The sequence below is a fragment of the Anser cygnoides genome, chromosome 7, assembly GCF_040182565.1.
Source record: "Anser cygnoides isolate HZ-2024a breed goose chromosome 7, Taihu_goose_T2T_genome, whole genome shotgun sequence".
NCBI lineage: Eukaryota > Metazoa > Chordata > Aves > Anseriformes > Anatidae > Anser > Anser cygnoides.
The window spans coordinates 4061358-4081817 of NC_089879.1; the positions used below are offsets into that span (position 1 = coordinate 4061358).

General features: G+C 51.8%; 2 protein-coding genes across 8 annotated transcripts in view; one reads left to right on the top strand and one right to left on the bottom strand.

Moving 5' to 3' along the window:
* LHPP (phospholysine phosphohistidine inorganic pyrophosphate phosphatase) overlaps positions 1 to 9872 on the bottom strand; it is an 89018-nt gene extending 79146 nt beyond the window's left edge. For 6 of the 7 annotated variants that reach the window (XR_010832731.1, XR_010832730.1, XM_013185804.3 and 3 more), the window contains exon 1: positions 9712 to 9872. Coding sequence is in view for 4 of the 7 variants with exons in the window: in XM_013185804.3 (XP_013041258.2) it covers positions 9712 to 9857 (146 nt within the window). In the remaining 3 variants the exon portion in view is untranslated. Of the gene's footprint in view, positions 1 to 385; positions 622 to 9711 lie in introns of all 7 variants that reach the window. The other variant, XR_010832732.1, reaches the window with a different exon arrangement.
* A 2721-nt stretch (positions 9873 to 12593) lies between these two features.
* Positions 12594 to 14796, top strand: NKX1-2 (NK1 homeobox 2). The gene is made up of 2 exons (XM_067000613.1): positions 12594 to 13026; positions 13981 to 14796. The coding sequence occupies exons 1-2, from the start codon at positions 12594 to 12596 to the stop codon at positions 14532 to 14534; spliced, it is 987 nt and encodes a 328-aa protein (XP_066856714.1). The 3' UTR covers positions 14535 to 14796.
* Positions 14797 to 20460: the final 5664 nt, after the last annotated feature.

The following is a 20460-nucleotide window of genomic DNA, read 5'->3' on the forward strand; positions in this document are numbered from 1 at the left end:
CTGAAACAACTCTGAATAGTACCCTGGAACACCAAACAAAAGAAAATCAACAAAAACTCCTTACTCTACAAAGAAGAGTTATTTCTACAAAAATACCTTTTCAATGAAAACTCACCTGTGCTTTCAAAGTTGGAATCTCTAAAAAAAAAACCACAAAACCCTCTGCTAGCTTTCTGCCAAATCCTTACACAACAGTTGCACCCGCTGGTAACTGCATGATTACACACACGCCAGGACCAGTCCATCCCTCAGCGCTCAGCACACAGACCGTGACCAGAGCCCGCAGGCCACCGCTGGCAGCAAACAACCATTAACTCGGAGCTTAAAGGAACAGGGAGAGCACTGAACGACAGCTCTGCGCGGGGGAAATCCTGGACCCACTCACATTTATAGCAAAACTCTCCTTCGGTTTTCATTGCCAGGCTTTGCCCCAGGAGAAGCTGAAACAGACAGCCTGAAGGTGTGTCTAGCAGAGATGAGACGCCTTAGCAAAGCGAGTCGGTTCTTCACAGCAAGCCCCGAGCTTCTGAGCTGACGCAGCACCCGGTGTGCGCGGTGTAAGACACGGATGAGCAGGTCGCTGCAACGCCTAGCGCTAGATTGTGCTAGGTTGTGGGGAAGCTGGGAAAAAAAGTACAAATCTGTGATGTGATGACTTATTTGGTAAGTAAATACCTGCAAGTACAGAGGAATGAGATAACAGCAGACGAAGTAACTAAGCGAGATTCTGCCCGGATCCCCAGGGTTACAGTTAGCAGCAGCACCACCGCAGAACGGCAGGCACACTCTGTGAACCCAGTCAGCGCGGCCTTCAACAGCCTCCGTACCTCACAGCTGCGATCCAGATCCCAGAAGTCCCCAAAATCAATCCTAATCAGGGTGCAAGCCGAGCACGCACACGGCAGTGCTTCACCCCGTGCTGCTGAGGCCCGTGGACACGCCGGTGCCGCTGGGCAGGCCCCACACGCCCGTCATGGCGCCGCTCCCCCAGGCAGAGCAGGCACGAGGCCGCACGGCGGGGCTGTACCACCACACGGGCGCCGAGCAAAGCAGCCCACAGAACTTCCAGGCCCCAAATCGTAAACAGGCAGAACTAAAACCCCACCAGGTGGCTCAGGAGAGGTTCTCCTAAGCCTCACCACAGGAGGGATTTAAACCCGCCCCGTACCGAAACAACCATTTGGTCGCCCACACGATCCCTAAATCTGGAACTGGGGGCTCCCGCTCAGCGCCAGGCACGCCGTGAGGGCACGGAGGTAGGAGATACGGAGATGAGGTTTTTAATTTCAGCCCGGCACCGTCCCTCACGCCGCGCCAGCTCTTTGAACTGACCTTTACCTCATCCTGCCGGAGCGGGACAAGACGCTGAGTGACAATGTCCCACAGTGCAATTACCGTGCGTCAGATGAGCCGGTCCCTTACAAATCACCTCGAACTTTACACATCTGCTGGCTGTCAGCATCTGCCAGGTTCACTCACCCGAAAATAATGAAAAAAACTCTCATTATTGTTCCATAACAGGTAAAGTGTTAGGACAATTATTAGACATCCTGGCTGACCTTGTGCAGACAACCAACTGCCCTTGCCAACCTTTACGGGCAGACTTTGGGCATATAAAACGCAAAAGCCGTTCTTTTAGACAACGCAGAGGTTGTGACACCAGCAGGAAGAGAAACGGCCCTAGGATCCAGGCTGAAAGCCATCACTCCTTACATTCATGTTGTCTTGCAAACGGCAGAAGAAACTAAGGATGTGGCGTGAGGCTAAACTTCAGACTTCCCCTCGCTGAGCACCCGCGAGTGTCGCAGGCAGGGTTCGTCCCACCAGGAGGGCCGGGCAGCAGCCAGCAGGCTCCTGTGCGCACGGGCAGGGTGGCAGAAAGCCACGTCCCGCAAGAGGCAGCAGCCTGAGCCGGGCAACTGGATTTGGTCTTTCACAACGGGTTTGGAGGAGTGCAGGTTGCGAGATTTCAGGAACTGGCTTTCTATCTCGCCTTTCGTTGTTCAGAGGTTTTTTAGTTTGAGAGAAAAGAAAGCGTGCTGAGTGCTGGTGCTCTTCGGCTCTTCGCATGCACAAATACCCGTGTTCTTCCGTGTGAACCTGTCACCACTAACACCATCCCAGACACAGGGGAAAACAACAGCACCAGACAGCTACTTGAGATCAAGCAACAAACTAAAACCAGAACTCATGCAGGAATGCCCTCCGCATGGGCCAGGGTGCTGGTGCTGCAGGTACATCTCCTGTCCAGGGAACTTTCTGTTTTAGTTGCAAAGTTGGGAAACCTCCTGAACAATATTATTTTTTAAAGCAATCTCCCCTTTCTAAAAAACGTAATGAAGTAATGAATTGAGTTTTCCAAAGCAAAAAAAAAAAAAAGGCAAAGCAGAGTGCTGAGGAAAATCTGGGTTACCTTAGCATTGCCTTGATCTAAGTTCTTAGACAGCGCTACAAGGAAATACTCAGTTTGCCTCTGCTATTGACACACACCAGTGTCTACTACTCAAATGCCATGGCTGTCCAGGAATGCTCTCAGGAACCCGAATCATACTTTATAGCCCATCCATACCACTGATTCCAGAGCCACTGACACCAGGTCTGTAAAAAATCCCCCCATGATCGTTTTTAAGCAGCTAAAAAGGAATGATTTCCTTGAGTGCTGGCTGTTGACCATTCTTACTGGCAGCATTTCATTAGATTTTAATCATTGAATCATATGTAAAGACTCATTTAGAAAGGACACCATTGGTACCTGGTATAGCCAGGCTCACTAAAACTACTGATCTCTGGTGGTCCGCCTTTCTGCTCCACATAGCGATGCTGGCCCTACAAATCCTTATGCATTGCATTCTTTGGCCCAGCTCCCCTTGCATTTCTGTGTCTGAAACACATCTCTACATCTGCCATCTTATGAGCACAATTTCCTCCCCAGATCCATGTGGCTCACCTCTCTATGTAAAGTAGATAATTTGGAGGGAACCCAAAGGAGGGATTAAAAAGGGATTAAGAAACAGAAGGGCATTACCTTTGAACGGGAATGAAGGCAGATTAATAGGTGCATCAGAAGAAGCCAAAAGAGAGGCAAACGTTACTTAAGGGCACCATTTAAAAACTAAAGTCTCTCGAAGCTCCAGCTGGAGACATTGCTTGATAGAAAAAAATTAAACCATTGAATTGCTATTCGACGTAAAATTGAACAGACTACCAACGCCTTTATTTATTTAATACTGATTTTGTAAAAGTAGAAAGAGATACAGAAACTCCCATATCACAGCAGACACAAAGTCCATCTTGTCCAAAACTCTCCACAAAGGCTGCCTTTTTGATGCACAGAACTACAGCTGGATACCAGAATTAGTGAATGAGTTACTTGATACTATAAATCATATTCCACCTGCCCGAACAGAAGGGCACTGATGTGTAGACAACAACATGCCACAACAGTGAAATCTAGAAATAAGTGAAATTAGAATTAAGAAATAATCTGAAGGGAATCTATAGGAAGGAAGCACAGAGAAAAATGTAAGCAAATGCATACAAGATGCGTTTAACTGCCATAGATTCCCAAGGTAGCTTAAAGTATTCCAACCAGCAGACCCAGATTTCAACCATACTGCAGGAACTGAATGAGGGCTTCCACATCATGTTACAGTGGCTGGCTGGCTATTGCACCGCACCTACACAATCCTGTAACAAAAATAAACTGTGGACTTCAAATACTTGGTAATTCTCCACTTTGGAGTTGTGAAGAAAAATCAGAGCTTTTGGGGGTTCAGATAGCATGAACAGGGCTGGAATACATTTATTTGCACTAAGCAAAACATTTTTGTGGACATTAATCATTCTCCAATAGCTTTAATTCTTTGCCAAAAGCAGTTATTTTGCCTCTGAAGCCACTAATTATTTCAATAAAAGCTCAGTCAAAACCAAGCTGTCTTCATCATACTTTTACTCTGTATACAAATACCATCTGTAAATAACTGATTCTATGTCTAGAAAAAAAAAAAGAAATTGTCAAAAGGTTTCATTTAGCTTATTTTATTTTATTTTATCAAGAAAGAATTCACTCTCACGTGCTTTGCACACTACTTTAGAAAGTGCCATACTATTTCATGGCAATAGCTCAAAGAGCAAACTGCATTCCAGCAAATTTAGTGTGATTTTAATCTGGAAGTGATCCGCTGTTAATGATACAAACACACGCAGGTATAAGCTGCCCCAAGGCAAGGAAAACACAGCTGATCTTCGTTAGATACCCGCAGAATCTCTCGGCTGACTTTTGCACCTTCCGCTGCACTTGGAAGCAGCAGCAGAGCAAAGAACTACTCCTTCCAGCTCATCACCTGCAAAGACAGCATGCAATTTTAATGAAGACCTTTAGGCCTAACTAAGGGTGACATTGGTGAGGATATGCAAAGAATTGGGCTGGATTCTTAAGACTCCAGGCTGAGTTCGCCAAACATGAAAGACAGGGAAAAAACAAATAAATCAAACAATACGGCAGTGGTAAACTGAGACAAGTCTCAAGTTCTAAAGCACAGAGTGAGGCAAAGGGCTGCTTATCCACTCCAGGATTAATTGGTATTTATATGAGGTGGTAGAAGAACAAGTGCCGTTACTCAGTGGGTATCACAGTAACATCTTCTATTATTCTTTATTGGTAAATATTTGTATGCCACATAATTGTGCTGATGGACAGTAAATAGCTGAAGACCCCAGAGGTTAATGATGTTTAAACTCCAAAAGTGCAAGCACTTATTCATGCAATTTCCACAGGCAGCACTTGCTTGGAGTATCTACATCTTCGGGGACAGATATTTTTAAAATAATAATGAATGCTGCTGATTAGGGAAGAAAACACAGGTTTGGAAAGTCCACTGCACTAAGAAACCTGGGGCCACAGACTGCTGTGGAGCTACGAACAACTTTACAGCCACTGGGGATCCATTCCTGGCTCTGTTTCTGGCTCTGCCAGTGAACAGCTGCACGGCTACACAGAACTTTTTCATCCTTTTGTGTCTCTGCGGCTCCATCTAGAAAGGGCAGGTGATAACACTCAGCCTCCTTTGGGATCCGTGGATAAAATCTGCTAACAGAATTAAGCGTAAGGACAAGCGAGTGGATATTTACCCCAGAGTTTGTACAGTTTATGTGAAAGCCTCTTTCTAGGACTCCTTTGCTGCTGCGTGTAGCAAACGTGGAAACTTTGCACGTCCGCAGCACGCTAAGCCATGCTTGGGTTACCTTCTGTTGCAACAAAGATTTCTGACTCCTGGTCCCACACATCCTTCAGATGGCTCTTTGTAAACCCACAACTGTCCCACCCGAACCCCCGCACGCTGAATTGCTTTACAGTCCCCGTTCCGCTTGTTCTCCTCACAATCTTCGCCTTGTTCGCCTCTGCAGGTACCTCGTTTTAACACGGCTGTCCAGCTGCTCCACAGCCTCCCTGCGCCCCAGATTTCCGCTGCTCTTTTCAAGAGCCGGTGGAAGGCTGTGCTCGCAGATGCACAATCCTGGCGGAACAACAGGATGTTGTAAATGTCCAACCACTGCGCGCTTTTCATATGGATATGCTAATGGGCACGCTATCAGCACACAGCTGTAAATGCAAATAACAGAGCTCAGGCTGGGCATCTTTTATGGATGTTTAACCACCTTCTGTCTTGTAAGAGACCAGCTCCCCACTATTTGGGAGATAAAAAGCGAATGGCTCACCTCATGTCAAGGCTGTGTAAATCAATTAAGACAACAAGAGCACGGCGCAGAGGCGCTGTTAAGGCTGGCTCCAACAGAAGTCTTTAAGTCACCGATGGGCTCTCTCATCTGCTACAAACACCACCGCGGTGTCTGCCAGCCATCCGCACGCGCTCGGAAGAGACGTGCTTCATTCAACTCTTATGAGGATTTAAAAAAATAAATAAATAACAACTAATGTATGCCACAGCAAGCTAAACAATCAAGAAATGCTGTAGGTTGTAAGTTTTAAAGGGCCAATTTATCTTATCACGCAATTTTTGAATTTTCTAGTCCCCTACAACTCCATTTTCCCCACTCAAAATTAAAAGCAGCAGTCCCTAGTGAGTTTAATGGCATTTTTGATACCCTGGATTCTGGGTTAAAACTCTGGTGCTAATGTGGGTGCCTATCTGCCATGGTTTGGCCAAGTATTCAGGAGGATCCGGATCCACTGTAGTGCTACTTAAGAGCAGAAGGACACCTGCTTTGTACAACAAATCCTTCTATGGCTCACCCTTTTGGCCTCTGATTCACCAACTTCCTTCCAGTGTATGTTGAATCCTAAAGTATTTCGTGGGTAAAAATTACCAGAGACGCAGGTACATTAGTGAGAAACGAAGCACTCCTGGTTTTCATCGCAAGTAATACCAACTTGGATAGTGACTACTGACCTATTCCTTCAGGGGATCTCTAAGGTACAGACAGTATTACTGAATGACATCTTGATCAGGGCGTTTCAGAGTCCATCAGCTTCTTTCATGGTTGTTCCACTCCATCTGACTGTACTGCTAGCTAAAAACAAAAACAAACGAGAGAAGCGACCGCCTGCAGCCATCCTAAATATAAAGCAGACCAAATTCTGCTGGCAAAAATTACACTGCTACTTTCTCAAATGCTAACTGAAATCACTGCATAGCAGAATTTGGCAGAAAACAAGAAAAATAATGCAGCAAATATAGTTTTAGAAGAGCTGAAATGACTTCAGTCCTATGAAGCCAACAGCAAATGAAAATATTTACTTATGTTTTTTATTGGTGCATAGTATACATTGTTACATGAAGTTAATTGCTGTAATGGTGTGGGAGATGATGCAGGAAGACAATCTGAAGGCAGCAGGTCAGCCGTCTCTTTATGAGAGTCCATATCCATAGTGTGAATTATCAAAATGGTATTTAAGAGTTATACCAGACATTTAGAATAGATATGCACTAAGAAATTTTAGATGTATCTCTTCACAAAAGATCACATCAATCTGAATTAGTTATAAACTTCCTAGCGATCTGCATTTATGACTTTCTAATTGATACAAAAATGCATTAATTAAAAGAGAGCCACTTTTAGGTTTGATCCATTTGCACAAAACCACCGAGCTGTACTCTTACGCAGACATGCATATAAATGATCAACTGGTAATGGGATAATGAGCAAATAAAGATTTTAAATGGTGCGAGCTAGAACAATTAGCAACCTAATAGGCAGATAAATAAGGCTGCTTGACTTTACCCAAGGAAAATGATTATTCTTAACCACTTACATCGAATGACCTGAACAAAATACGCTTTTTTTCCTCCTTCCTGGTGCTTTTCAGTACTCACTCGTGTTGTCCCAGAGACAGGACCTCTCATTGACTCAAACCTTCTAGGAGCCCCTACATGCTTAACCGCCCTGTTCCCAGCACGCTCCCTAAGAAATAAGCCCTGTGCTTGGAGCTGCATTGCCAGGCAGGATGGTGGCACAGGGCTGCACACGAGGGCACCGTGCTGTCCCCATCCCCGCTCACCAAACCCTGCCCAAACGAACGCAGCTCTCCTCTCCCAGCATCTCCTCCTCTCCCAGCATCTCCCAGCCCTCCTTGAAGGTGCCCTCAAGCCCCGGCCGCATCAGGCAAGCAGACAGGTCGCATTAGCTGCTGAGATGCAGAACCCCCTAAAAGCAATAAGGGCTAGACGTTTCCAGTATTTCAAGAGAAAGCCATTAATATCTTGCATTTAGCCCAAGGCCAGAGCTTTCCTGTTGTTTCAACAGCGCATTTCTGGCATTGCCCTGAGTTAAATTGCAGTTTATGTTGCCTCCATATGGGAAGTTTCAGCAAATGCAGTGACAGTTAGTAAATAACAGCCTGCAACCTGACCGAAAATAAAGTTTAAAAACCCAGGAGAAACAAACAATATGTCAAAAACATCTGGGGATCCGTGATACAGATATTATTAAGTACGTCCTGGTTTATAAAGAAATGATCTGCTCACAGACAGTAATTATATGGCTGTTGTTATTTATGTTTATCATGGCCATGCCTGAATGCCTCAGCTACAGTCAGGGTTGCCCTGTGCTGAGCACTGCACAAACTCAGCCCAAGAGAGAGGCCCCCGAAGCGCTTACAAAGAAACAAAAATATAAAACCCCCATTTCACCAAGGGGGCAATGAGCCACACGGCAACAAAATCATTTTGTCACAGGCACGCAGAAAGTTTCTGGCAGAAGGAGCCAAGCAGCTTCTCCGCAAGACAAAGGATGCTGCAGATGATGAAGAAAATAAAGCAAAATTAATCTGTGGCTCTGGCGCCCTTACTGAAGGGTTGCGGGCACGTGTGCCTGTCCTCTGCCCGAGCAGGTGTTGCTGAACACGCAGCCTCGACCACGCTGGGACCAGCCACAGCCTCCTGCATGGGTGACTCGAGCCCACGGCAGCTTGCTGCCTGTGCACGTCCCGTTTGTTGTGCTACAGCAAGCTTTGGGACCCCTTTCTTCCTCCTGCGGAGGGGAACCACCGCAGCACCCAGGAGCCCCGCAAAATAATCAGAAAGTGCCACTCAACGAGACGTGACAGAGTGCTGTCACAGGGAGGTGACAGGATGCTGCACGGGGAGAGCAGGAGCTCCTTCACGGGCAGGCTGCTGGCACATCCCCCCTGTGGAAATAATGTCATTGGCAGTATTTGAGCGAGATGAGAAGGGAAACCAGGTTAAAGTTTAACCCTGGCAGAGGTCGCATCCAGAAGCACCTACCTCTTTACAGTCAGCAAACAGGCTGCCCTATGCTTCAGGGGATACAAAAGGTTTTATTTTACTACCACCTTTTTCTTCTAGGGTCTATTCTCAATCCAGCACCTGTAGCACTGCGACAGAAAAACACGAGGACAGAAACCACGCTGTGATGTTGTGTACAGAGAACACAGAGGAATGGAGACAGAAGCAACTCATGGAAAACCCACAAAACACAGCATTCTAATACTAAGTCTTTATAAAAGCAACTTTTTCCCCTTCCTAGTATCACCAACTTCACTGCTCGCCCGCCAGCCTTCCCGACGCCGCTGCTCCCTCCGAGGCTGCTGGTGCCAGCGGAGCGCCACAGCGGGGCTGCGGAGCCTCAACAAACCTTAAGCTTGCCTCAAAACGCTGCTTTCTGGCAGTGCTGCAAAATCTGACCGTGCAAAAGAAAACGGAAGATTTGCCCATTTGTACTGCATGTGCCTGCTGCGTGTATTTCAAGGAATGTGAACAGGGGTCTAATAATGCAAAAGCCACAAAGACTTCTCGTATTATCAGTGCATTTGGTTCTTTGCCAGTTCTGACTTGTCGATCTCAGTTCCAGCATTTAGGTACAAGCTCAACTAGATTCACGTGAGTGTTTTTAGTGATTTCAACATTTCTCGCTGTTCCTTTTCCTGCTGGATCAAGCACTCATCCCAGGTGTGCTGGTGCAAGGCGGTCCCAGAGCACACGAGCCTTAGAAGCTCTTGCCAATCGCACTGCCAACATTTAAACACTGTTTAGTGTTAAAAAACCACCTTGCCGGCCCCGGGCCGTGCAGTGGTGCTTTAGGGCCGGCTCTCGGAGCCTCCCGGCGGCGGCAGGCGCGGAGCTCGCCTCACGCTGCCGCAGCCCCGCCGGGCCCCGCGGCGCTCAGCACCCGCCTCCCCCGTCCCGCAGCTCCCCCCACGGCCCGCGGCCGGCCCGGCAGGGCCCCGCTTACTTCCGCACCGCCTCCGCCGAGCCGGCGATGGGCGCCCCGCCGCCGCCGCCGCCGCTGTCGTAGAGCACCCCGCTGATATCCAGCAGCAACCCCCGCACCCCCCGCGCCCAGGCCGCCATCTTGGCGCCGCCATCTTGGGCCGCCATCTTGGCGCCGCCATCTTGGCCCCGCCTCAGCCCGCCCCGGGGGCCGCCGGGCAATGGAGTCCCCCTGTCGGAGCCCGGTTTCGTGGCTTTTCTTGCGGTTTTGGTGTCTTTGGAGGCGTCCCACGCCTTCCTGGGGGCATCCTGGGCTTTGCCCCGGGTCTGTCTGTGGGGAAGGGGCGGCAAGACCCGAGCCTCCCCTGGCAGAGCTCCCCTTCCACAGGGAGGCGCGGGGTGAGACCCCCGAGGGCTGCGGCTGAGCGCCTCAGAGCCCCCACACGCCTAACACCAAGCAAAGCCGGTCCCCAGGGCACCCCGCTGCTCCACAGACGGTCTGCTGGCCCAACAAGCCCCACAAGGCCAGGTCCCCATGGCCGAAGCATGATCAGCGCTGTGCCTGCCCCAGTGGTGCCGCCTCACGTCTGCCCCGCGCCCCACAGGAGCACCAAGAGCAATAATTGTCATTTCGTGGGCAGAACCGAACCGGTCGCCTCTGTATTCCCATCAGTGATAAGATTCTATCAGCGGTGTTCCAGCTTTGCAGACAACACTGTTTTCTCCCTTGATAAAGTCCGAATGCCGCCTTATTGCTAATACTATCAATAGCGCGCCGTGACGCGCGGAATACATCAGGAGCTGTGCTGGAATTACAGTCCACTTTGTTTTAAGAAAAGCAGAGGAGCCTTGGCAGCATTGATTTGCATCACCGCGTCTGGAATAGCCTTTGGCTTCTCCTTAAAGATAATATCTAAACTGTGAAATTCATTAAATAGACCCAGAAATGGATCAGGTTATTTAAAACAACATCACTAATAGTGCAATATCTCAGCTGTCTACGCTGATAGTGAACATTGTCTTGGATAGTGTTATCAGTCCAGGACACCCGCTATGAATATTGATCCGCAGCTTGTTACAGCCATCACTTGCCGTCAGGACAGGTCAGGGTTGAAACCCACCTAGCATCAAAGCAATTTAAAGACAGCACTCAGCCTGAATTTTAATGCTCGAGCTGGAAAACAGACCAACTTCAAACAGACTGCTAAAACCAATCCATGAACGTGTGCTTTTTCTGTGTGCCTTTCCATGGGCATGCATGTTTGTAGGTCAGCCTCTATGCACGTGTTAACCTGATGATATTTGAAGAAGATGTCTGCTAGCTCACAAATTAATCCCAACACTACAATTTACCTTCTAAGCTCTTGCAGTAGCAATAGCTCAAACAGAAATATTTGCAGTCTCACACAGATCAGATTATATTTTTTCTTCCAAATACGAAAAATTTCCAGTGCTTCAAAGGCTAACAAGCATCCTTAAAACAAAGTGAGCCACACACCTATTTACCGTATCACAATACCTATGATTTTTCCATGTAGTTTGAAACTAGCACTGTGGCAAACGAAAAGAATCTGGTTTCAAAAATATGAACAGGATATGCATCAAGATTTCACACCCCTTTTCTTTATTTGGCATCCCTTTTGAGGTATGCTGTCCAGAAACTGTAACTGTTCCCCTCCCCTTCCCTCTCCTTCTGCACCTCAGGTAACGCTGAACGCGCAACCAACGCTGCCAGCACACAGCAGAGTGCTTTCCAGCTCCCCACCAGCTTCATTTTCACGCAGGATGCATCCCCCAAACTAAGCTCTATCGGTGTGCAGCTTCAGCACCTGAACTCCCCATGCAGGAGATCCCTTCTCTTCTCAATCTGCGTGCTGTCCCATGCCAGAGGCCAGTGCTGAATGGGTCCTTGGATGCTGCCACCGTGTAATTGACCAGAGTAGCTATTTGCAATCGCATCTCCCTGCACATCTTCATCTCCTCTTCCAGCTCCCCATTACCCTAATTCCTATGCCTTTGCAGTGACAAATAGAAAGCCCAGTTCTGCTCTCTTTACTCCTGTTCTGCGGCACCTGTTCCCATTGAGCTATGCCTTATTTTTACCTCGAAAGGAACTGACAGCGCCCCTTTGAAGACTGGCGGACACATTCATTTCAGGGAGCTGAAACTGAGACACCTGCAAATATGAAAAGGGCCACAGCCTTCATCTCCTCCTCAAGTCAAAGCGGGAGAAGCAGCACATTCCCACAGACAGACAGACAGACGGAAGGAACGCCACCTTCCCATGCCTCTCCCTGCTGAACAATGCCCTTGTCCACACCTCACCCTGATTCACAGTGCCAACAGAAAGCAGAAATGCTAAGGAGAGGGAGCAGCATCCCCCTTGAAAGCTACAGAAGTACAGAGGTACATTGCCAGCAAGTTTCTAACAAATGTGGGTGACCAGAAGTGGTCGAGGTCCAGGGACTGGAGCACGGTGGAGAGACCTGACCTGCTGCTGCTGGTCCTGTACCAGCAAACGGATTAAAGGCAATAGGGCGCGCTCCCAGCGCAGGCACGCCTCAGTCTCCCTGCCCACGCCAGGGCTGAACTGCAGGGCTTAGGGCCGAGAGCCTGACCCAGGCAGCCCCGAGCTGACCCCGAGAAAGCGAAGGAAGATGCTCGGGGGCCAGACGGCACCTTCGCGCCCTCAACCCGAGCCATCCGGCGGGGGGGGGGGGGGGGGGCTCTCCCCTACCCCCATCCCTCCCGCGACCCCCGCGGGCTCTCGCGGGGGGCTGCCCCCAGGCACGGGGCTCCCCCCGCTCCCCCCGGAGCCCCTCGGCGGGGGAGGGCGGCGCTGGCTGCGCCCCCGCGGGGCTCCGCTCGGCCGGCGGCGGGGAGGGGGCGCGGGGCGGCGTGCCAATGGCTGCGCTGCCCCCTCCTCTGCCCCCACCCCGCCGCCGGCCCCTCCGCCCGGCTTCTCCTCCCCGCCGCTCTCGCTCCGAGCCTCCAGCGCCCCGCCGGCGGCTCCGGGAGGAGGAGGAGGAGGAGGAGGAGGAGGAGGAGGAGGAGGAGGAGGAGGCGGCGGCGGCTCCGCGGCAGCGCTGCCACCCGCGGGTCCCCGGCGGAGCGGAGCGGGGGATGCCGGAATGCCCGGACGGCGGGGCCAAGGAGCCCCCCGTCCCGCATAGGATCTCCTTCTCCATCCTAGACATCCTGGATCCCCAGAAATTCACCCGGCGAAACCAGGCGGCCGCGGGGAGCGGGGGCGAGCGGGAGAAAAGTTTGGCGAGAGTTGGAGTGGGAACGGGCGCCGCTCGCCACGGGAGCGGCTGGGATAAGCTCGAGGCGGACGGTAGGAAAGCGCTCGAGTTTCTCCCGGAGGAGCCGGCGGGGCGAGCAGGTGGCGGGGCCGGGCCGAGCATCCCCCGAGCCCGGTCCCCGCCGCCGGGTGGGTGGGGAGGGCGGCGGGGGTCTTGGGGGGGTGAGGGGGGGGGGGGGCCGCCCGCCGCCGCCTCGGGGTCCCGGCGCTGGGAAGGAGCAAGCTCCGGCCCCGCCGGTTCCAGCCGGGCCCCCCCCGCTGCACCCCGAGCGAGGAGGGGGCGTCCCGGGGCGTCCCCAATCGCGCCCCCCCCCCCCCCAACCGGCCGCGGCCGCAGGCGGAGCCCCCCCCGGTTCCGGGCAGCGCAGCCCCCCCGAGCCCTTACCGGGGCCGGGAGGGGGGTCCCGAGCTCCGTCCCGATCCCGGTCCCCGTCCCGATCCCCCCCCGCTGTCCCTGCCGGCCCCCGGGGATTTCTCAGCCCGTCCCCGGCGGAGGATGCCTCAGCTCCCATTGATCGATATCCTATTACCGACTCCCGCCTATCTCCCGCCCGCAGCTTGCAGGTGCCCACTTCAAACCTCCTTCCCCCGGCCTGATCCTAATATTGTTCGATTAAAACTTACCTTTAATAGATGACATCTATCGATCCGGCCCTCGCAAATCTGAAACTCCATTAGCACGGAGATTGGGGGGGGGGGGGGGGGGGGGGGGGGGAGGAGGAGGAGAGCGGGGAGGGGATTTATTTCGCTTCAGAAGGGGGCTTTAATAACTTCTCTTTTAATTGGTAAGCAATCCATACCCACACCTCTCCCCATGACCCCCCCAGCAAACGAGACGGCGCCGGGCGGGCTCTATACCCCCCCCCCCCTACCCCCCCGGTCCCCCCGGCAGCGCCCGTCCCCGCCGGGTGCCGTCGGGGGGGCGCAGGGGAGGCTGCCCACCCCCGGCGCTCCTTCCCCCTGACGAGCTCCGCCGTCTCCCCGCAGATGCGGAGAGCGGAGCCGAGGCAGCGGCCGAGGAGGGCCCGGGAGCTGCCTGCACGACCCCCGGCCCCGCTCCCGGTCCCGCAGCCCCGGAGGAACCGGGCTCGCCGCGGGGCGGGAGGCGGCGCCGAGCCGAACCGAGCTGCGCCAAACCCCGGCGAGCCCGGACGGCTTTCACCTACGAGCAGCTGGTGGCCCTGGAGAACAAATTCCGGGCCACCCGGTACCTGTCGGTGTGCGAGCGCCTCAACCTGGCTCTGTCGCTCAGCCTCACCGAGACGCAGGTGAAGATCTGGTTCCAGAACCGCCGCACCAAGTGGAAGAAGCAGCACCCGGCCCCCGACGGCTCGGCCGCCCCAGCGCCCGCCAGCACCGCCGCCCGCGGCCCCCCGAGCCCCCCGGCGCGCCCCGCCGTGCCCCCCGGCCGGACTCTGCCCCCCTTCGCCGCCGCCGAGCTCCTCTTCCCGGCCGCCTCGCCCTTCCCGCTGGCCGCCGGCCCCTTCGCCCCCTTCCTGGGGCCCGCGTACCTCGGGCCCTTCTACGGCCCGCACCTCTGAGGTCTCCTACGGCCCGCACCTCGGGGGTGCCACCGCCGCCGGGCTCCTGGGCGCGTTCCCGATGCACTCGGAGGCGTTGGGACGGAGCTGGCGAGCCTCTCGCCACGTGCCGGTTCCCTCCAGAGCCTTCTCAAAGTTTCTTTTTAAACCGTTCCTCGTCGCCGCGTGGCTTGCCGGCACATGCCTCGGAGCTGGAGCGCCCAGGAGCTGCGATGCTCGCCACCACCGCCGGGACCCCGCTGCCTCCCATCCGGCTCCCGGGGATGCGAGCGAGCGAGCCAAGACGGCCCCAAGCCTCTGCTGTTGCCCCCGGACCCGGCGGAGCCCCGTGTGCCCCACGTGTTTACACCACTTCTCCCGTCGGACCTGAAAACTGCAAGGCGTGCGCTCGGTACCCTGCCGAGGAGGGGGTTTCCTTTTGGCCGGAGGGGCAGGGAACCGCAGCGCCGTGCCAGCGGGCGAGGAGCGCAAAGTCTGCTCGGTCAGTGGGAAGGTATTGGATTGCTGCTAATACGCGTCGCCCCTCTGCCTTTCTTTTCAGTCCATTCCCGTTGACTTAAAAGGGTTTAGAGGAGACGTCTAAAGATCGCTCCTCTCGCAGAGAACGGGTGTTCCTGTAAGAGCAGTGTTAGCGCCAAATGAGGCAGAAACGAAAACATAAATCAGAGAAAATGATTACATTATTCATTTCTTTAAAAACGGGGCATTTGTGGTAGGAAATAAGTAAAACGCAGAATCTCCCGCATGCAGAGACCTATCTTCCATAACAGAGAAACACATGCTTTTTCTTTTTTCCTTTTTGGAGCATTTCTCAGAAAGGAAAATCATATTTCATCCTCATCATTACAAGCAGCGGAATGAAAAGGAATTCTGACTGGGGGCTGATCCCTCCCCGAGCGGCCGGGAAGTAATTGGGTTTAAAAAAAATCCGTCTCGCGCGGTTTCGCAAATTATCGCAACACGCCGCTCTGGAGTGTATGCCCTCGGTCTCACCATGCTTTAAAGTACACATTGGCTCTCCAACCAAAAATCTTAGCTCGTAAATCCTATCCATCTCTTCTTGTGTTTGTCTAAATAAAAAGGTTTGTTTGTTTGTTTGTTTTTTTAAATTATTCCGCGTTGAATTGTTTTTAATTGTGCTCAGACGAAGCGCTGTCTGCCCTGTGGGCGGGTGTCCAGGCACCCAGCTCCTTGGGGTGGGGTGGCGAGAGGGGTTCCCTGGGACCCCCTGCCAACAGCAGCACCCTTAAGGTTTTGGGGCTGAGGCAGGAGCCCCAAAAAAACAGTCCTGGGGCCGGCTCACCCAAGTCGCCGCAGCCGTCTTGCCAGCCCGAAGAGGAGGCAGCCGGCGTCTTCCCAATTACATGGATTGCTACTAATGAAACCTGAGGTTTGCTTCAGGTCGCGACTTTGGAAGGCATAACTACTGCAGGAATGTACTTACTTGCAGGTTAGTTAAAGTAACTTTTTAACTCTAATTGGACTTCAGTTGGAGTTGCAAAAGCCGGGGTCATTACGGCGGCGCGGCGCGCATCCGGCGCTGCCCGCTTGCCGGCCAATGATCCAGCAGTCGCGGCCGGCCGAGGCGTCGGGGTGCAGCGCTGCCAGCGGCCCGTGTCTGGCCAACAGACCTCCAACAGAAGCCCACGTCCCACAGGAAGAGAAGGGTCCAGGAAGCCCTCTGGTCCGCACTCTTCGCCACAGGTTCGGGGTGACCAGACCTAAATCCTCTTGGTGGCCTTGTACTTGCGATGCTCATCGCTGCGCTGGCAGAGCCTAGCTCGTGGGTTCACTGCAAGGCGTTCCCAGAGCACCAGGCAGTTGGTCGCCTGTACTGAAATCTCGGGGGGAAATGCCCCGAGCCCTGGCATTTGTCATACAACGAGTTTTCTTCCTTAACAAGTGTAGGTTGTAGCAAAACTAGAGAACATTACAAATACAAACGCAAACGGCATGAATTGGTGTGCAGTCCTGCTGTTCGTAAGCCTTCTCAAGGCTCTGTGGTTTGCCAGCAGTTTTGTCTTTGGCACGACACCGTTAGCTTTATGGGAAACGTGAACGCTTGATTCCTGTGCAGGAAAAGGCAGCCTTTCCCACCACTCCATTTAGTCATCTCCCTTGATCCGGATCAAAGAAAAGTTTTACAATTAATTTCAGAGAACATATCGATGCCCGTTCCCACTTTGTATTACCTGCACCTCTGCGCTGGAAGAGTGGGGCATGGCAATGGGACCGAGGCCCTCGTGGCACCAACCCCAGGCCACCAAAACTCTTCTGGGCAAGGGCGCATGAGCTGCTCGCACCCCCCCTCTCCTCCTGCACCTCCGGCTTCCAGCTGGAGACGTGGCGACTGGCCACTTGGTACTGCTGTGATGCAAAACTCAGCCCTGGAAATAGCCATTGCTGTCAACCGTTGCATTGTCAGGATTGCGCTAGTCGCACCAGTCACACTTCTGGAAATGCCCCACTGAGTACCCATTCTCTCTAGCCGTTCTGAATACGGAGTTATAAAATATTTTCAGGCACAGGCATAAATTGACTTTACTCACAGCCGAATATAGATGCTAAAAGGAATCACAGGAAAGTCCCACGTGTAAACAGCAAAAAATCGCATCTATATCAAATTAAAAGGGTTTTGAATTAAAATGCTCCGGAGAGAAGAGGAAAGTTAGGAGCCTCATTCCCCTCGTGTCGCCTGTAGGAGCAGCATCGGCAGTGAGGCACGGACAGCCAGCTGCTGGGGACACCTGGGGCACGCAGCCTGTGCAGAGCCTTGCAATGTGACTCATACAATGTTCATATTTGACCCCAAAAATAATAAAAAAAATGTTTTGTACCTTCTATCTGCACAGGCCACAAAAATATTAGTGGTCCAAGCCCCACAAAAGCACTTTGGAAATAACTTCATTTAAGCTAATACTGAAAGAAGTGCACAGGGGAGTCCCACGGCATCAAAGCTAGGGGAATGTGGGCAATGGCGATTGAACCGGACTTGTAGATCTGTACCAACAGCAACAACAACAACTCACACAGATGGGTTTAAAAGTCATAAGAATACACCGAACAATTAAATATACCGAGGGCCTGAAGATAGAATCTAGGTATTGAAAGGCTAGTGAGCAAGCATTTTTCATGAAGAAAATCAGTATTTATTGTGTAATAGAAGACTTTGGAAAATTAAAGTTTAATTCCCTCCCTCTTCCCTCCCTCCCTCCGTCCCTCCCTCCGTCCCTCCCTCTGTCCCTCCCTCTCCCTCTCTCTCATATCATTAGCTACGATCAAATAATAAGCATTATAACCAACGAGCTATGTATGCACAGGTTCCCGAGCTGAGGATAGGTTTGAAATTCCACCTGTGGGTTTTTTCTGACTGACTTCACGCAGGGTGCGTAGGGCGGGCAGGGGCGGCCCTAACAAGGGCCCGGCAGGCTCAGCGGCCTTGTGCTGCTTCCTTCTGGCAGAGCAGCTCCCACAGGAGAAGCAGGGCCCTGGGTTTCTGTCGTCCTGGTGTCCTTTATCCCCTGCCTCATGGGCCCCAGATAGGTACAGCTGGGCCGAGCTAGCTCCTCGTGCCCCCACTAGAAAGATCGGCGGTGGGAAGTGTTTCGTAAAGCATCTCAGATCCCACGGCTGGCGGCCTGCCGGTTGTACAGCACGTTCAGAGAGGCGATGAAAGGCAAGGTAAGGTACCCGCGTGTTTATCAAAGGCCCCACGAAATAGAAGAGCCGGTCTATTAAATGCCGCATCGGCCCGCTAAGTGGTGAAGCGACTCAGGACTGATGGAGCAGCGCCGCTTTGGTCCCACACACAGCTCGCGCATGAGACCAAAGTCTGATTTCCAGCAGCTTTACAGCTCGCAGGCTAGACCAGACGTCTAGCAAAATATTTGGTGGGCGAAATCCTCCTGAAGCAAAATTGATAATAGGGTTCTTGCATCATTAGACCTGAACACATTTTTTTTTTGTTTTCCACTGTGACCCCGTATCAGCTGAAGTCACCTCGAGCAGACTTGTACGGCGCTGCCCTGGCACAGAAAGCTCATGCTGTGGGGCCGGTTTCTGGTCGAGCACCGAGTAAAAGTTTCTGGGAGACAGTGATGTATGCCTGCTATTTACGAGCAGTGTGTCACGGGCTTCCTTTAGCCTCCTACTGTGGCACCGCGACCTTTGCGTACTGTTTTAGCAAGGCGTTGTTGTATTAAACTCAATTTCCTTCACATTTTCCCCTTCAAACACTGAAGAGTCCCCAAGCCAACTTCTTTCTCAAGCTGATCATCTAATTTCCTATGCTCTGTATAACGCCACATGATGAATGTAATTAAAAATGTGGTATTTCATGGGGCTTAGGCATGTCCTAACACCGCAGAGAGATTTCAGTGGCATGCAGGATTCGGGCTTTTTCACCAAGCAGCCTCTGACATTCTGAAACACTTCCAAAGATATCAGCTCTATGTACGAATTCAATACAAATAAAATATTTGACTCCTTTAAAAATCACGCCACACATGCTGGCTTATTATGGTAGCTTTGATCACAGAATTTGTTTTACCGCTACTTTTTAATGAAAAAGTCTATTTATTTATTTATTTATCTATCTATTTATTTATTTTTAAAGGCGAGGGTATACAAAGGATATGCAGAGGATATACCATTTGCGCAACGGTAACCTTAAAAGACGTCGGGTTCTGCATCTGTGGATCTTCAGGCACCTGGTGTTACAAATCGGGAGTCAGCCGAGTTGAACCCTTGTCCTCTCAGGCAAGGTCAGCTCCATGTCCCCACAGCCAGCACGCGGCTGACACCTCTGGGTTCGTGTCTGCGCGCTGCCACGGGACTGACAGCTCCTTATCACGCAGTCCCTCCCCCCCGAAACAACCCGGCAGGACTCAGGAGATGCTGCATTGCACTGAAAGTGGCAGGGAAGAGCATTAGTTTGAAGAAATGATGAATGAGCTGCAGAGCAAAGAAAGGATTAAGTGCTTTGCTTTCCCAGTTTATTCGCCCCTTCTAAGGAACGGCCACGTGACAGCTGAGGAGTAGGACATTTCTGGCAAGATCTTGCTGCTTTCTGAAGGTCTCACTTTTGGCAATACGCTTTCCTTATTCCTGATATCTTAGGTTGCGCGATTTTTTAAAACAATCACCATGAAAGAAATTGTTTTGAAACAACGCACTTCAAAGCAAAGCCGTTTGTTCTAACGTGTGCCAAGAAAGCCTCTCATTTGCTGAATTATTTGGTATTCTGGGAGATCTCAGGCTAGCGTAAAGTCCTGAACGGGGAAGTTCGGGAGCTGCCAGCACCGGCCTGAGGTCAGGACGAGTGGCAGGTGACGCAATAGGTTGCCTCGCTAATCTGCCCCTGCAAGGAGGCCGAGTTAAAGTCTGACTCGGCCCAGGCATTATGTAAGCTCTCCGGTTCCAGACGACAGTAGCCCTGAGCAGATGATTGCTCACCACTTAGCGAGATTAGCAGTCTCTGTTGTGGCAATGCCAAGCACATGAACGGCGGGGCCTGCGGGGATGTGCTGCGGTAGAGTTTTGAGGACAGTTTCCCAGTTCCTGAGATGAAGTGTGTCCAGATGTTCAGGGCTCAGACCTCGGATTAACCTAAGTGACAAGATATCCATTCTTATTGCACACCCAGCTGTATTCATGTTCATTTTCTGTGTGCTCTCGTGACAGTTACAGCTGCCAGCTTGGTGAGACTTTGGAAGTGGGGAGAGCAGGCAGAGCATTTCCAGGCTGTCCTTTCCAGAAGTCACTGTCCCGATAAAACCCAAGAATGAAGCTGATGGACGTTCAGAAGCAGAAGGTCTGTAGGATCAAAATCAAAATATTCTTGTACAAGGAAAACGCCAGCTCACGTGAGGCGCTTGAAAACCTGAAGTTCAAACTGGCTTTGTCTCGCTCCAATTTTCTTTGGATT

Excerpts from the sequence above, each read along its gene's own strand:
- NKX1-2 (XM_067000613.1), top strand. The coding sequence starts at position 12,594 with ATGGCTGCGCTGCCCCCTCCTCTGCCCCCACCCCGCCGCCGGCCCCTC. Across the intron at positions 13,027-13,980 it reads GGATAAGCTCGAGGCGGACG|ATGCGGAGAGCGGAGCCGAG; the intron begins GTAGGAAAGCGC and ends GTCTCCCCGCAG.